This window comes from Lepidochelys kempii, chromosome 6 (assembly GCF_965140285.1).
Source record: "Lepidochelys kempii isolate rLepKem1 chromosome 6, rLepKem1.hap1, whole genome shotgun sequence".
In the NCBI taxonomy this organism is placed as follows: Eukaryota; Metazoa; Chordata; order Testudines; family Cheloniidae; genus Lepidochelys; species Lepidochelys kempii.
In genome coordinates this window covers 25,194,123-25,211,853 of record NC_136385.1, presented here as the reverse complement: position 1 = coordinate 25,211,853, position 17,731 = coordinate 25,194,123, and the positions used below count along the sequence as shown (strand labels likewise).

The following is a 17,731-nucleotide window of genomic DNA, read 5'->3' as shown; positions in this document are numbered from 1 at the left end:
AGGGCCTTGAAAGGTTTTTAAAAAATTTGTGTTTAACATGGTGGAAAAATTGGAGCCTTTGGAGGGAGTCAAAGAGAGAGGGATGACATTCTCAGAGCAATGAGCCACATAGAGGATTCTAGCAGCGGCATTTTGAATGGACTTCCAGGGGGGAAGAGAGGCATAGTTGTAGTCAGCAATGCCAGGGGAGAAGTAGGTTGCAAGTAGTCCAGATGAGAGTCTTGGTGATGTGGAGAAAGAGGAAAGGCCAGATCTTAGATATATAAGATAGGAAGAATCTTCAAGATTTAGGCACATCTTGGATCTAGAGAGTGGACTTAGTCAAAGATGATACCCAGATTTCAGGCAGGAGTGATGGGAGAATGGTATTACTGTCGACATTGACAGAGAAAGGGAGGACAGAGGAGCAGTTAGAGGGACATTGAGTGTTCAGTTTTGGCCCAGTTAAATTTAAAGTTGATAGCTGGACATCCATAAGGAGTCATCCAAAAGATGCACTGAGATTTGGATTTGAACAGAGGAAGACAGGTAGAGAAGTAGATTTGTGAGTCATATAGCTACTTATTATCAGGTAGGATAGGAACTTGACAAAAGCCATTTGATACGTGACAGTTTATATCATCCAATGCCTTTCAGGCAGCATCAGTGTAGGAGCTGACACATACATTGCTATTCTCATCTGGATGCTCCAGGCTGATGTCTGCTTTTAGGGAGCGCAGGCAGCAGCCTCACACACAACAAATCATGGAAACCAATTTTTTTCCCAAAGCCAGTACATACCAGCAATCATGTCTTCCATGAAGTGTCCACACATTTCCTTTCAATAGGCTGGTATGGTCTTATTATAAATTATGTTCCATTATTTTTAGCAACACGTTTAACTATGCAGTTACTCACTAGCACATTGTAGGGTGAGAGAATAGGGCATGATTTTTTTCTGCGTGGCAGTGCAGGATGCTACCATCAGCTCATCAAACTAGTCTAGATAGACCTTTTTCAGATCTACTCTGTGCCTCAACTTACAGGTAAATTGCTGGATGCATACCAGTTTGCCACTTTACAGAAAATTGATGACCCATCAGAGATCTGCCCATCTGAGGAGATGGCAATTCCCAATATTCCTCGCAAAAAATATGTAAGTATCACTTTTCTGGCCTTGCCTACAGCATAAACTTGAACAGAGAAGTAGATGAATTAGGAATCATTAACTCAGAGATGATAATTGATATGATAGTGGTTAACATCATCAAAAGATTTAGTGTATGGAGATGAAGAAAAGAGTCTCTTTGCACTAGAATGCATGTGTGACCCACCCACCTCCTGAGTGTAATGTTCTGTCCCATCTAGTAGCACTGAGACTACTTAGAGAGAGAGTAATGAGTTTGCTCTACAGCCTTAGTTAATGGCCAAATGACTTTTAGCTCATGCTGTAGAGGCTCATGCACTAAACTCCAAAGGTCCCAGGTTTGATCCTGCCCACCAATGACCAGGGTCTCTCGGTGTTATAAGTGGAAACTCATCTGGGATTTCAACTGGGAAGTCTCTGAAGCTCAGGATGTGCTTCCTCAGCTAGGGGAAGTATGTAACCCACACACCTCCTGGTTGTGGTGTTCTGTCCCATCTAATGGCACCGAGACCATTTAGAGAGAGAGATTAATGAGTTTGCTCTACAGCCTTACTTAATGGCCATATGGCTTGAGGCTCATGCATTTAGCTCCAGAGGTTCCAGGTTTGATCCTGACAACTGGAGTCTGTCCGTGTTACACATGTTTTATACAGTCCAGAAATACAACCCGGTGTGGATTTATATGGCTCACAAATGGAAACACAAAAGCTTAGCACACAGCTTTCTTAGCACACAGGTCCTTATACAAACCCCGCTGACATCAGTGTGGTTTCACTGATCTTTGTATTAGGCCAGTATGACTCCTCACTAAGTACTGTGTAAACTCAAAGACATTCAGTGCGCAAGGATCATTTTACCAGGCAGCAGCATCTCACATGGAGTCTGCCACCATCAAGTGAAATTACACAGAGGGGTGATAGATGAGCACCTGCAAGCATGGAAGCACAGAGTCCATTGTATTCTGGATGATGGGGGTAGAGGTGGGGGAGCAGGAGACAGTTGAGAGGTATAAAACTGGCATGGATGTCAAGGGATCTGCAGAACCCCCAGCAGTTTCATATGGAATAAACCCATTCTTCTCACAAATGGAGTTTCCGCTATCTCATTTCATCAGGGGAACTCAAGAAGTTTCCTGTCTCTTACACAGAACTTTCCTGTCTAGAAGATTTTCTGGAGTCTAGTTAATACCACGTACCTAAAAAGCAAATACTTATCTCTATCTTCTAAATGGTGGTGTAGATTACAGAGATGGTTGTTCATTTTGGACTAATTGTAACTGTGTGTCAGAATATGACTTATATTGCAGCTGTTATAAAGTGGTTACTATTTTACTGTATGTAGGCACTATGTATATAGAGTGTGCTGAAAGGACATTGATTTTTCTCTTGAAATGGGCAGCATTACATTTTCCCCCCATCCCTACTATTTTAAGGATATTTTTCTACCATTCATTTGACAATCCAAGAATTCCATTAGATTTGCCTGTAAAAACAGCCCTTCTCCTGGAAGGCTAGTTCTAGAACAAGCAGGCAATTAGAATACCGTTCTAGAGTGAGTCAACAAATGGCAGGATATAAGGAAGGGAACTGACTAGTGGTCTGAACAAGAGCCACTGTATATCATTGAGTGGAAAATAATCATCTGGATGTGAGGAGCTACACCGGTGCAGGGTTCTAGCCCCACTTGTTAAAAGAATCTTGCTTTGAACTGGTGGAGTACTTCTTTTGGCTCAGTCAGTCACGGGTCTGCTACTTTAACATTGTTTTCCATTGAGATGTTGTACTTCAGCAGATAACATTATGTGCAATACCAGCAAATGAAAACAATCTTTTTTAAAAATTCAGCATTGCCAGCTATCACTACATTCCATCATTGTCCGTAAGGAGGAATGTCACCCAGAAACACTATAGAAAACATTGTGTTACCTCTTGTAATCAGGCACAGGTTCACTAAATGTCCAATGTGCTCTTGGGCTGCCAGGCACATCTGCACTTCGAGGGTTTTTTAGGAGGTGTCCATAGCATCGCTGTTCCAAAATACATTCTTCCTTCTGCTAATTCTTCATGAGAGAACATTATCCCTGCATGTAACACTGTAATCCATAGTCATGGAAGTGTGATGGCAGTAAAAGAATGATTAGCTTTTAATATGATGAGAGGGAAAAATGATTAAATATTTACAGAGCCTTTCCCCTTTAAAATGTATCATTTGTATTCTCTTCCATTTTCAGAATTTCCTATGCACTTTGATCCAAATAAATACAGTAGTATAACTGAGAGCTGCAAACAAGTCCTCCAGTAATTAAAAGCTCAAGATCTGCTTGTTTTATAGACATTTCAACATAGCAAGGACATTACTAGCACCCACTTTCCATTTATTTCTTATCATTTATTTAGGCCAGGATCTGCTCCCAGCTACTCAACCTTGTGTCTCCAGCTTGCAACGTGTCCAAGAAAGCGTTTGTCATCCGTTGTCAGCTTGATATGCAGGACTGTAGCAATCCAGGGCAAAGAAACTGTACTTGTGCTACACTGTCAGAGTACTCTAGGCAATGTACCATGTCCCACCAAGCAGTCTCTGATTGGAGGAGTGCAGACTTCTGCTGTAAGTTACAATGTTTTACTCCACACCTTGACTTATATGTCCTATAGATAAAGAATGATTAATGAAATTTTTAAAAGCCACTAGGAAAGCTTCCACCCATACAAATCAAGGAGGGGTTGGGTTGGGTTATAGACCCTGGGATGATCTTTGAGCAAATGGTAACCTGTAAGAGTCAGAGTTTGGTATCCTGCAAAAAAAAATAAAGTTGAATTTATAACGCAAATTGTGTCCCCGTAGCTCAAAAGCTAAGTCAACTGACCAGGTCACCCACTCCTAAAGCTGTTTCTTTATCCAACACCTTAAAATAATCTTTTCTTTTCTTTTTAAGAAACAGACCGTACTCTGAAATGCTTCCTTTTGATTCTTCTGTCAGCTAAACTGCAGTGTTGACAAGCCATTACAGGCAAAGTAATATTTCATCTATTAAGAAATATAGAATCATAGAATCGTAGAATATCAGGTTGGAAGGGACCTCAGGAGGTCATCTAGTCCAACCCCCTGCTCAAAGCAGGACCAATCCCCAACTAAATCATCCCAGCCAGGGACTAACCATTCAGATTAATGTCAGTGCTTGTCCTATTATTTTGAAATTACTGGTAATCTTAGCAAAGGTGCTCTGCTCCTTTCAGCTACACCTGTGCTAATTGTTTGCAATTAAACTCAAAACAATTCAATTCTCCAGGTTAGAGGAGATCAGATCAGGCTCAGCAAAAGCCACAAATGGCTAGTTTATATTTGCATTATATTTTAGTTTGCATTGAAATCATATAAAATTACTAGTTACAAAGTGAAATCAGGTGAAGCTAGGCAGCATCAAGCGAATTTTGTTCTGATGTGATGTGTATATTTTGTTTTGATGTGTATATTTCCTTGCAACTTTAAAAGGAGCTCAAGAGACTGAAAGTACAACCCTTTATGGATCAAAATTGTTTGGTTTCATCACGCCTGTTTTGAAGTTTAACAAAGTGGGAGGCATGATGTGGCAAACCTTTGGCAAAGGACTCTCAAAAAGCATATTCATTAATTTTAATTACAACACAATGCAGCCCAGTTGAAAGCTTAACTGACAAGACAGAATTCTAGGCAGCGTTTTGGGAAGAGATCTAGATGCCAAGTGACATTCAGAGTCTAAGGCAGTGAAGCATATTCCTCTGAAACTCCAAGCACCTGGTTAATGGGAAAGCTGAGCTGCCTCGTGCTCTATAACTGGTGTTTAGTACCCAAACATAACTTCTGAGGCTGCATTTGGTGTAGTTTTTTGTAGTTTTGTCAATATTCAGCCCAAATGCCATAGAATGAAGAGACAGCAGAAAGACAAAAGGAGATGTTTGAAAGAAAAGACACATTAAGACAACTACCTAATTGTGTAGTTGGCTTACCTTCCCTCTCATAAGCAAACCCTCCCAATCCACCTGAAGTAAAGCAAGTAGCGTGATCTGTGGATGGATCAACTGTGGAACATCTGGCACAGATGCATTTGATTTTGGATCAGCAAGTTATTCAGGAGCCAGATTTACGTGCAGATCATCCACAGCTGTTGCAGTGATACTATACAGCCAGTCCAAAAACAAAGGGAAAACAAGCCCCCCCCAATGCAGCAAGACAAAAGGCAGAAGAATGCTCCTAGATTTGGATCCCAGGCCATAAAACTTAAAGGGGAAAATACCCACAAGTGAAGCCTCGGAAAACTGGCAGATTTCTCAGGCCCTCTCTATCAGGCTGCTTTCTCTGCCCACTACACCTTATTCACTATGTGCTAGTCCTTCCTCAAATCAACCCGGGAAAAGAGCCAACTTTTAAAGAGCCCTAAGTCCTCCTATCATCTGCTCCACCAGTTACTAAGCTTTTGCTCTGAAGTGCCACCCAAACAAATCCTCTCTCACATGTTGGAGGTTGCCAAAGGATTGTCCCTACGTGCCTCCCTCTAAATTCAGGCATACAAAATCCCTACCAGTCAGCAAGAGTTAGAGGGATCAAATCTCTGTTTTGAGAACATTCCCTGGGTATTCATTCATTCATTCAGGGAGCATGCATCCTCAAATCATCAGGGACATGTCCACAAACAGTCCTCAAAACTTTTTGCAAATGTTTAAGGTGCTAAGGCTGTAGCATCTGGCAGTTCAAAACCTTCCACTGCTCTGAACCACCAGGCCTAGGCACCCCCACAGTGGGAAGGAGACAGTGTCCCCTTCCATATCTCAGATAGGTCCCTGAGGTGGGAGCAAAAGACAAGGGGGAAAATAAAGATATGAATGCGAGACCAAAAAGCCTCTGGGTTCTCATTGACAGGAGTTAAATTGCTCCTAAGCATCCCACTTCAAGCTCCAAGTGAGTGCAGACTCAGGGTGCAAGGCGTGGATAATTTGTTTCTTGGATCAGGATTGGACTTTAGCTGCAAATATAAAATCTGGCAGAATGGAATCCTATGCAGGATTCAAGGAAGTTGGTTTGCTTTATTAAACCCTTCAGAATCTGGCTGAAACTCTGATGTTTAGTTAGTGCATTTTAATGGAGTTTCATTGTTTTATAAGCAGTCATGCTGACCAATGAAAGTCACAGGTAACAAAGTGATTATTATTTCTCAACCAACACTCATTAAATTATCAGAGAGATAATGTATGCCAAGAAAGAGGTTCTTTCAAAATGACCTTTCATAATGTCAGGCTGTCCTTTTAAAACATCATTTAACCATAATTCTGTTTACTTTTTATGTATTTATATGATCATTTTCTCCCACCAGTGGTTAATTTTTTAAATAAATTGCTTTAACAGGAACATCCTTCTCTTTCCTCCTTATTCTGTTACCTGTGACTTCAGCATCTGCTACTATTTATTTGGAGTTTAGCATGAGAAGGGTCATGAATATAATCCAGACAAGATTATATTCCTGAATCCAGTAATTGATTTCCAATGTTTTATTACAAAATCCTTATCCTCACCTTCAAGGCCTTTTATCCTCTTGCCCTAACTACATATCTGATCTCATATCCGTCTCTTCGCTTAGTCCCTATACTCCTCCCAGTCTTCACGTATGACTGCTCTCCAGCTCTTTGTTACACTTTTGGCTTTCTGCCTTCTGTCATGCTTCTCCCTGTGCTCAGGGAAATCTCCTGCTTCCCGCATGCCAAGTGCCACCGCCCCCTCCCACTCCTCCAAATCCCACTTCTTCCTGGAATTGTTCTCTTTTTCATCCCTCCAATATTCTCTCCCCAATCTCCTTTCCCTAAATGGGTGTCCCAGTTTTGTTTAGCATTTGATTTGTCTTGCCTCTCTTAGGTTGTAAAGTCCTCAGGGCAGCAAGCCTGTCCCAATCAGTATTTGTAAGGCACTGTACATGTTCACAATGCTATATAATAATGCTCATTAATCATACTAAAAATAATATCCCCTGTCTAGTCTTTGCTACGACAATGTTAATGTTGCAAGCAGGCCATTCACTTAAAAAAATGTTACTAGAACGTGTAGTCACAAAAAAATCAAAAGTGAGGCTATTCAGAGTGAAGGTTAAAAAACAAATATTTGCAAGTTAGGAAATAAAAATATTATACTCCAAAAAATAAGTGTCTGAAACTCTGAAAACATCAAGGGTCTGATTATCCCCTGCTCGGCACCATTCATAGTCATTGACACTTGTCCAAAATGGGTGCCAAACATTACTTAATGAGCCTTGCAGTGATTTTGGCAGTAAAAATGACTACATAAGGTGCAGGGCAGTGGAGGATCTGGTGCTTGAAATTCCAATGTTAATCTTAACTCTCCCTTCTCCCACTTATCTTTCCCTTCCTGATGGGAGAATCCTACTAGTTGTCACCTGAAAAACTTACGTGTCCCCTGTTCTGTATATTAATAATGCTAAAGGGAGGGATTTTCAACAGTGCCTAAGTGACTTAGGAGCACAAATCCCACTGAAAGTCAACAAGATTGTTCCTGAAGTCACATAGGCACTTTTAAAAACCACACCTATGGCTTTTATTGTAACTGATATCTGCTATCACTCTCCCAGCCTGCCACAGATGCAGATGGACTTCAGGCTCATTTTCATAGAATCATAGAATATCAGGGTTGGAAGGGACCTCAGAAGGTCTTCTAGCCCAACCCCCTGCTCAAAGCAGGACCAATCCCCAACTAAATCATTTTTCAGAAGTGTGCATGGTTTCAGGAGTCTGACGCCTATAAGTGTAGGGTGCATGTAGAAAAGGTGATCTGATCTCTAGCCTTTGTCTGGAATATGTAGTCTCCAGTAAGGCTGGGTTAAAGAATGAAAAATGAATAGATTGGGTATCTGGGCCATGGTGAGATGATAGACTGGGGATGGGGAGTGAAGGTTTGTGTGCTACAGGAAGCGCCAGATACCAGGAGAGTGGGGAGAGCCTCATCTCCAGTCTCTAGGGCCAGTGAGAAGTTTTCCTTTGTTCATATTTAGAAAGATGCCTTAATACTTTTCATTGTTGTTGTATTTCAGCTGTAGGAAAATGTTCAGCAGACCAAATCTATAAGGAGTGTGGTTCTCCGTGTGTTAAAACCTGTTCCAACCCAGAGTACAGCTGTTCCAGTTACTGTACATATGGTTGCTTCTGCCCAGAAGGTAAAGTATTACCATAAAACTAGTATTGATTTCATCATAAATCATTCATGCAATTAGTTTTGGCACATATCCAGCTGACAAAAATTGTCCATTTAATTAATACACCACATCGTGGTATCAGACACTGTGCTGCTGGAAGTGCCATTTCTCAGATGAGATATAAAACTGAGGTCCTGACCCCTTGGGGTCATTAAAGATCCCTTGGCACTTTTTCAAGAATAGAGAAGTAACACCCCCATTCTGCCCAATATGGGATAATTATACCCTGCCTACTTTATGTTCCCCCCTATTGTTTAAATTGGATTGGATAGAATTAACTTGTTGTGCTAATCTCTTATGTAGTGTTGCCACGCGCTGTTAGACAGTTGCCATCCAGAAGTGGCTGCATTTCATTGGTGAATAGAGAGATTGAGCTTTGTTATGCAGAGTTTGTAAAAGCCTGAGGCATACTTCAGACAGAATTTCGACAGAAATTTAGTTTATTACCATTTTGGGGCATTTCCTGAAATTTCAGTAATAAAATGTAAAGCTAATTCATTCCCATTAAGTGCTCAAAATCTGTTATTCTTTATATAGACTTAATCTCATTCTAAATAAGGGAGCTAAAATTTAGCAGATATGGAAAACCACATGATACACAACTGCTCTGAGTCTGGACAAAAGGCTGTGCTGAAATGCCACTCTCTGAAATGTTGCCTCTGCGAGACACAGGGCACATAATACAACAGTTCTGAGTAGCTAAGTGGTAACTAAGCATCTGAAAACGTCTATCTGCCTAATTTATTTGCTTCTCTCGATAGGCACTGTTCTTGATGACATCTCAAAAAATCGAACATGTGTTCCCATTGACCAGTGCCCATGTACACTGAATGGGGAGAAATATGATCCTGGCGTTACCATGAAAGCAACATGCAGGAGCTGGTGCGTGGTGGCAGATTTCTTTGAAAAGTGTGGAAAGCATCCTGGCTAAGTGGCTGGAAAATTTGACATAATTGTGGCCCAGACTTTCAGAGGACAGACACAAATGTGTTTACATCATCTGTACACAAATCTGCTTTGAACACTCAGGACTCTTCATCTGTAATTGCTGATAGAGTAATGTATGCCTAAATTCCTGATCTATGCGTACAAAAGCAAATGTGGCCTTATTCTGTGCAAATTTACAATAACTATCACCAGAGTTATCACTAATTGTCAACTTTGCTGGCAATCTGAGCAGAGAGACTTTGAAGCACTGAATGGGCCATGGAGACTAACCTCCCCTTTCACCACTAGAAATGGTTCCCCTAGGTTAATGTTTTAATAATTTCGTGTTGCAATGTGGAGAATATTGCTCCACTGTTTTCCATGCTGCATCTATTCTGTGGATAAAGAAGGAATTTGGTCTCCAGTGCAGCACTTTTCATCATTGATTTATTTATGATTTACATGGCTGATGGAGACCCAAGCCGTACAAGGTGTCATGGGATTCACTGACCACAGTGGCGCCTCCTGCTGGCCGTACTGGAGATTAACTCTGTCAGCTCATGCTTTCCCTCTGCTGCTGTCTTCTCCCATTGTCTCATTCTGGAACCCCATTCTCAACCTCAGAAACTGCAGCTTCCTCTTCGTGTCTTGGCACTCCAGCTAGGTCACTAAGGTCCTCCCCTTCTGGGGAACAGTCCATCAGCAGTCCTAGGCAGTCTTCCCCTACGGCTACCCAGTTCTGTGCCACACCCTTGGTGCCTGGTAGAGGAACCTGGGCCCGCCCTCTTCTCCGGGTTCCAGTCCAGGGACCCTCAGCTCAGCAGTTCTCGGCTTCCTCCCTCTGCCCTCACTGCTCCTTTCCTAGCCTTGTTCTTACCCTCTGGCTCCCCCTCTCCCTGGGTATACCAGCTCCACCAACCCTCCTCCCACTTCCTAGGGAGTGACTGCTGACTGCTTTTTTCAGCCTTTCTCAGCAGCCCTATCTGTAGCCTGTTATCTGACTTTATAGGCCCTGCCTGTTCCTTTCACTCAACTGCCTGCTCCCTGGCTCCCCCTCTAGGTGCAACCTGTGGAGCTAACTGGCCTACTCGGCCACCTTAACCCCTTCCAGTCTTGTGTGAGGTAGACTCCCCATCACACAAGGGTCTCATCAGCTACAGATTGAGATAAATTTTGTCTACTAATATATTTAGCAAATGATAATGCAAAACACAAAAAATTCACAGAGGGAAAGAAATATATACATATTAATATATTTTCTTACTAAGAAGTTATTGAACGTTTAGAGCCAAAAAAAAAAGAATTCAGGAGATAATGGAAATGAAAGTTTAGAACATGTAAGGTACTATATCATGTTGGCTACCCATTGTGGCATACATCAACCACTATCCAAGATGATCAGTTCAGTCATCTTCAGATTTCCACAGTGGAAGAGCCTGAGGCTGTCAACTTCAAGGTATTGCTACACAGAGATATGACCACAGACATGCTGTTGTAAGGCAACCAAAAAAACAACAAAAACCCCAGATTGTGGGACCAAATCCTGCTAGACTGGTAATAGTCATTTAACGCGCATTCTTGTTTTCCCCAGTAAATGTACAATGGGTCAGTGGAACTGCAATGAACTACCCTGCCCAGGAAGATGTTCCCTGGAGGGAGGCTCCTTTGTCACCACATTTGATTCCAGGTCATACCGGTTCCATGGAGTCTGCACATATATCCTCATGAAGGTAAGCTGCAGAGATCATGAACTACACAAGATTAACAGAAGGGAAGTGTCATAATTACTATCTACCTTTATTCCCGCCCCCGACCCTCCATATAAACTAAAATCTTCCAATGACCTCCATTTATCCCACATATCATACGTGATGCCAAGTAGCAATTTGGTGTTGAAAAAGCTGGCAAGTGTTTTGCATTGGTGCATAATGTAATGTCAGAAAACTCCTAGAATCAGGAAATGGTACTATGCAATTGGCTTTGGGATAATTAGTTAACTTTATAACACACTATAATCATTATAAGGATGGTATTTTTGGTTTCTGTTTGTTCCAAGGTGATAAATAAGCTGATGGCATCCTCTACCTGTGTGACGCTAGGACAGTCCTGTAAGTAAATACCTTGTGCCTGTGGCAATTGCTGGTAAATCTTACGATGGATTCTGAATGACAAAGTTTCCATTTTGTAATTATGTTTACTTGCAAGTTGGAGCCATTGAGTATAAACTGTTGAGGCATGTTATCAAATAACTACAATAAAGATTTCATTTTACATCTATATAATCTGACCCTTTGGACCTGGAAGTGACGTTGGAAGTAAATTTAACAAAGAACCTCTGTGTGATCTATCTGGCACAACAATCCCTGACAGCTTCAACCGTCATGGTTGTCCCCGATAGATCACACAGAGGTTCTTTGTTAAATTTACTTCCAACGTCACTTCCAGGTCCAAAGGGTCAGATTATATAGATGTAAAATGAAATCTTTATTGTAGTTATTTGATAACGTCTCAACAGTTTATACTCAATGGCTCCAACTTGCAAGTAAATATAATTACAAAATGGAAACTTTGTCATTCAGAATCCATCATAAAGTTTACCAGCAAATGCCACAGGTAAAAAGTATTTACTTACAAGGCTGCCCTAGCCTCAGACAGGTAGAGGATGCCATCAGCTTATTCATCACCTTGGAACAAACAGAAACCTGAAATGAAATTTCCCCTGGAACAGACATTGAGTATCTGCCCTAGAAAGGGCTGCCACTTGTTAGAGTTAAAAATACTATTCATAGTTTAGTTGAAGTCTTGCTGAGAAGGGGAGATTTTGTTAAAGGAGCAGAAATACGCAGCAATTGGCCACCAAGGATTCAAACAGCTTAAATTGTCTCTGGCATTTGTATCACCAGTAAATTCTCTTAGTAACTAATAAAGGGCACAAACGGCAAAATTCAAAAACCCAAAATCCAAGGATCACCAAAATAGGTATCCTTGATGCAAATGCCGATAAGAAGGTATTGGCTGTGAACAGGTACACAGGAAACCCATTTTTTTGCATTTTACCCCATACATTACTATGGCCATCATTCAAAAGTCAACATTTGCTAACAGGGACATCCTAGTATCTGAGACACCACAATATTTCCCTATACATAGAATGGGATAAAATTGCAGTATCTAAGATATTACTTGCTGGTAACAGTTGAAAAATGTTGACTTTTTAATGCAGTTATTTTAAATATTCATGCCTAAGTGTCAGTTTTTAGCATTTAAGTAGCATGTTGAAATCCTGCATTAAAGGAACTTACACTTGAAAACGGAGCCCGCCATATTCTCTTTTAAAGAGAGGTTGGAGAGACCAGGCTGTCCCCAGTGTTAGTTTACTTTGAGAAATATGCTGTGATACAAGAAGGGTTACTCGGTAGCAATAAAATGTTAAAGATATATTAGAAATGCACAACAGAATACCTTCTTCCTCCATTGCTTCAAGTTCACTTACACTTTGTGAGAATGAGAAGGGTTACAAGGAACCTTATATGGACACCACCAAAAAGTGCAATGTCAGGGTAAAACAGCAAGAACAATACAAGATTCTGTGGTGATAAATGGATTTGGGGTATAGCTTATTTTTTCCTGAACATAACCATGCTTTTTTGTTTTCCTTCAGAGTCCCAGCCTTCCATACAATGGAACCCTGATGGCTGTGTATGATAAGTCTGGTTACTCTCATTCTGAAACATCATTGACTGCTATAATTTACCTTTCTGCAAAGGTAAGAGTGCAGTACACAAGTCCTGTGCAACATTCCAGTAGCCAGTCTATCAGAGTTAATATTCAGAGGCATTGCAGGTGTCATCATATGAAAATCTGGGGAAAGGGGGAAAATAGTTGCTTCAAATGGAAGTGTATTCCATAATGGAAAGGTAACAACTTCAGAGAGATGTGTGATGTCACATCAGTTCAGCAAGTTAGGGGTGCTGAACATAGAGTGACCAGTTTTACAAAGTGAAAAATCAAAACAGGGTGGCAGGATGTCTGCTAGGAAAAGAATTAATAAATCTTTTCTCACTAAATATCATGATGACAGTAATAGTTGATTAAAATAAAGATAATAGAAATACCAACTCTCTCCCACTCTGTGGGTACACTGGATTGCCTGCAGGTCTCAGGTAGTAAGAGGCATTTGGTCTTCAGCCCAACTATGCAGTAATGACTCAATTAATGTCCAGATTGAGACATTTTTTAATCATGAAGATTAATTGAGAAAAGAAGCCTGATAACCGTCGTAAAATAAGTTAAGGGCTGTTACAAAGAGGATTCTGATCTATTGTTCTCCATGTCCATAGAGGGTAGGACAAGCAGTCATCATCTTAATCTGCAGTAAAGGAGATTAAGGTTAGGTATTAGGAGAAACTTTAACTACAAGGATAGTTAAGTACTGGAATAGTTTACCAAGGGAGGTTATGAAATCCCTGTTACTGGAGATTTTTAAGATTGGATTGGGTTGGACAAAACCTGTCAGGGATACCTAGGTATCCTTAATCCTACCTCCATGTGAAGGGATGGACTAAATGACCCTACATTTCTATGATTCTGACTCTGTGCCCTCTTCTTCACAGGACAAAATTGTGATTTCTCAAAATGAACTTCTCACTGATGATGATGAACTCAAGTGGCTACCTTATAGATCAGGTAAAGAACAAGGGAGAACATGGAAAGTGCTAGATTGGATTAGACCGGGGTGGGCAAACTTTTTGGCCCGAGGGCCACATCGGGGTTGCAAAACTGTATGGAGGGCCAGGTATGGAAGGCTGTGCCTCCCCAAACAGCCTGGCCCCTGCCCCCTATCTGCCCCCTCCCACTTCCTGCCCCCCTGACTGCCCGCCTCAGAACTCCCAACCCGTCCAGCCCCGCCCCCGCTCCTTGTCCCCTAACCACCCCCCTCCAGGACCCCGTCCCCTATCCAACCCCTGCCGCTCCCTGTCCCCTGACTGCCCCGACACCTATCCAGACCCCCACCCCTAACCCCCCCAGGACCCCACCCCCTATCCAACCCCCCTGCTCCCTGTCCCCTGACTGCGCCGACCGCTATCCACATCCCACCCCCTGACAGGACCCCCGCCTATCCAACCCCCCCTGTTCCCAGTCCCCTGACTGCCCCCCAGAACCTCTGCCCCCTGCTCCCTGTCCCGACTGCCCCCCAGGATCCCCTGCCCCTTATGCAACCCCCCTGCTCCCTTACCATGCCACTCAGAGTGGCAGGAGCTTACAGCCACGCTGCCGCGCTAACCAGCAGGAGTGGCGGGACACAGCTCTGGTGGTGCAGCGATCTGAGGCTGCGAGGGAGAGGGGACAGCAGGGGAGGGGCTGGGGGCTAGCCTCCCCGACCAGGAGTTCAGGGGCTGGGCAGAACAGTTCCACGGGCCAGATGTGGCCCGCGGGCCATAGTTTACCCACCTCTGGATTAGACATTTCATTAATCTGATCCAGCATCCTTTCTCCCAAAATTGCTAATAGCAGCTGTTTCAGGAGAAGGTGAAAAATCCATAACGCAGTTACCCAAACGTGCAGTGGAACATGTGAAGGCAGCATATATGCATAAGCAGAATTTTAAAATAAATAGATAAATCCAAGTAATTATTTTAAATGATCTAATTTATTTTAGGTGACATCACCATTTTCAAACAGTCCTCCACCCACATTCAAATGTATACCACCTTTGGACTGGAGCTAATAGTTCAAACTCAGCCAGTGTTTCAGGCCTATATAAAAGTTGGACTTCTCTTCAAAGGCAGAACCCTAGGTAAGAAATCCAGTCTCCTCCACATTTCATTATGAAGGAGGGAGGTGGTGAAATTATGTCTTTTAATAGCCATTGTATAATGGATAAACTCTTCCTATGATTCTCAAAAGCTACAATGCAAAGCTATTGTGTGTTGATAAGAGCTTTTTTCCAGCAATCTTAACAAAAGCAATTGATAGAATTTGAAGTGGCACAGACTAGGCGTGATATCCACCCTCTTTTGGAATAACATTGATTTCCCAACCTATCTTCTACAAGGTGTGCTTTGTAAAAGGCAAGAGTGCCTGTGAAACTCTGCCTTGTTCAACATGTACTTTACTACACATCAAATGAGTCAGGGCACCTATATAGCCCAACCTAATTCACTGTGCATTTTAGAAGATTGCGTGGATTATTCAAGAACCCAGTGGCTCTCTTGATCAATGGGCACCACAGGGGATACATGGATTTACTGTGGAGCAGATATAGCCAAGAATACGTATTCTGCACAACTTTTTGTTTAGAATGCTGTAAGCAGTACCAAATAATTGCATGTGCAGAAAGAGCAATTTCTTCAAGCTCTCAGGACTCAGCCAGATCAAAGTCAATTTTTACAGGAACACTCAATTCCAGTTCTCAGTGAGGGCTATTTTCCATGCCACGTTCTAACTTTCTATGCCTAATTGCTTTGATGTTAGAGCCATTCAAAAAAAGTCACAATAACTTTTTTCAGTTGGAATTGAGAGAGTATTTTCTCCCTTTCTTTTTATTTTTAAAAAGAACTGAATTATTTTTCTCCAAAAAACTTTCCATACAAATTCACCTGAAGGAAATGAACAGACTTGGTGAATTTTAACTTACTAAGTGAAACAGACAAAGTTATGAGTGATTGAAAAACAGTTTTATAACAGAAATGCTTAACCCATTTAATCTATAGTAGTCATTACCACTTCAGTTATAATTACCAATACATTTTATTATTACTATACAGCAAAGACATATCATCATTAGTGTATAAATGTTCCTTGTTTTTCATTCGGCCCTTGTGTTCCCCATGTGATCAGGGTTGTGTGGCAATTATAATGGAGACACTACAGACGACTTCATGACCAGTATGGATATTATTGAAGGAACAGCAGGCCTGTTCGTGGACTCCTGGAGATCAGGGAACTGCCACCCTGCTGCAGAGAGGGACACAGATCCTTGCTCTATGAGTCAATTGAACAGTAAGTGGAATGCCCTGACCTATCAGATCACCCTAATTGGCTTCCTCTTTCTGAATGATTACCATAAGCTCATCCACAAGGGAACAAAGGGTCTAAGAGAGAAGAAGAGGACTGTACATCACTGATTCCTTCATCTATAGAAAGATGTAGATTTCTAGAATATTCTTGTATAAGCCAATCTATGATGAGATCTCTCTCTAAAGATCTGACTATGGGTTTGAAGTAGCCTTGATAAGTTGGAGGAGTTCCTATTGAAACTCCAACTGATATCCTGAAGTTCTTTGAGATTTTAGTCTCTGACTTTCCAATTCTGTGACTGAAAACCAGTATTACCTTCTCAATGAATTAAATAAGACAGACACAGACACCTCCTTATCTCTTATTCTTGACATCTCTATTGCTTAATGTCCATGACTGTTTCTCTCATTTAGAAATGTCTGCCGAGACCCATTGCTCCATTCTTACGAAGAAGGGCACGGTGTTTGAGAAATGCCATTCTGTGGTGAATCCTGCTCCTTTTTACAAGGTAGGAGCTTCTGCTAAGATCTTCAGGTGAGGCAGTGAGAAGCACTACATTGTGTCAGAGCACAAGAGGTGCTTAGGACCAAGAATCATTCAAAAACTCCTCTCTCCTAGCCAGACGAGGTCTGGTATGATCACAGACTGCTATCCCCCCAGTCACTAGGAAGGAGAGGATAGGTTTTTTCTCACACAGCTAATTGATTGAGTATTTTCCAAGAAACTTCCCCAAATGAACATCATCAAGGTTACTTAACCTTTTTGAGCATAGTTTTCCTATCTATAAAATAGAGATAATGATACCTACACGCAGCTTTGTGGAGCATTTTGAAATCTAAGGATGAAAAGCACTGTATAAGTGCTAAGTATATTTTACTTACATCAGCCACTCGGACAGATATGTTCATTTTCAATTGTTACGTGTAATCTATAAAATGCATTATTTTCCATGATTTATTTCTGAGCGTGCTGATGACTTCCAAACATCTGACCTAACAGAATACTCTGTGTTTGTTTTCAGAGATGCATCTACCAAGCCTGTAACTATGAGGAGACCTTTCCTTATATTTGTTCTGCCATGGGATCTTATGCAAGAGTGTGTGCTTCAATGGGGCTGATCCTTGAAAACTGGAGGGACACTGTAGACAACTGCAGTAAGTGACCCAAACTAGCTCTTAAAAGTTTGTAATCAGGTGCATATATGTATATCATCGCTGCTACCTAGAAAACTCAGAAAAACATACTTTCATTTGGAAAATTCCAGTGTTTGATATGGAACAAAACTGGGCTTTGCTGTCCTCTCCTGGGTTAAGACCAGTTCCAGTTCTAAAATTCTCTCTAAGCTGCTGAAATATCATTAAGTATCATGGAGTAGTTTGGGGCACAAAAAAATCACTTTTGTGGGTAATTCTACAGAATTGGCATTTTAG

The 17,731-nt window shown here is 41.5% G+C and overlaps 1 protein-coding gene across 1 annotated transcript in view; it reads left to right on the top strand.

Moving 5' to 3' along the window:
- Positions 1-17,731, top strand: part of MUC6 (mucin 6, oligomeric mucus/gel-forming) — a 59,501-nt gene that overhangs the window by 23,756 nt on the left and 18,014 nt on the right. Inside the window, exons 7-17 of the mRNA XM_073350317.1 lie at positions 1,026-1,135; positions 3,523-3,730; positions 8,193-8,315; positions 9,116-9,236; positions 10,873-11,011; positions 12,943-13,047; positions 13,895-13,967; positions 14,941-15,078; positions 16,122-16,283; positions 16,715-16,809; positions 17,323-17,455. Coding sequence (XP_073206418.1) covers positions 1,026-1,135; positions 3,523-3,730; positions 8,193-8,315; positions 9,116-9,236; positions 10,873-11,011; positions 12,943-13,047; positions 13,895-13,967; positions 14,941-15,078; positions 16,122-16,283; positions 16,715-16,809; positions 17,323-17,455 — 1,407 coding nt within the window. The remainder of the gene's footprint in view (positions 1-1,025; positions 1,136-3,522; positions 3,731-8,192; positions 8,316-9,115; positions 9,237-10,872; positions 11,012-12,942; positions 13,048-13,894; positions 13,968-14,940; positions 15,079-16,121; positions 16,284-16,714; positions 16,810-17,322; positions 17,456-17,731) is intronic.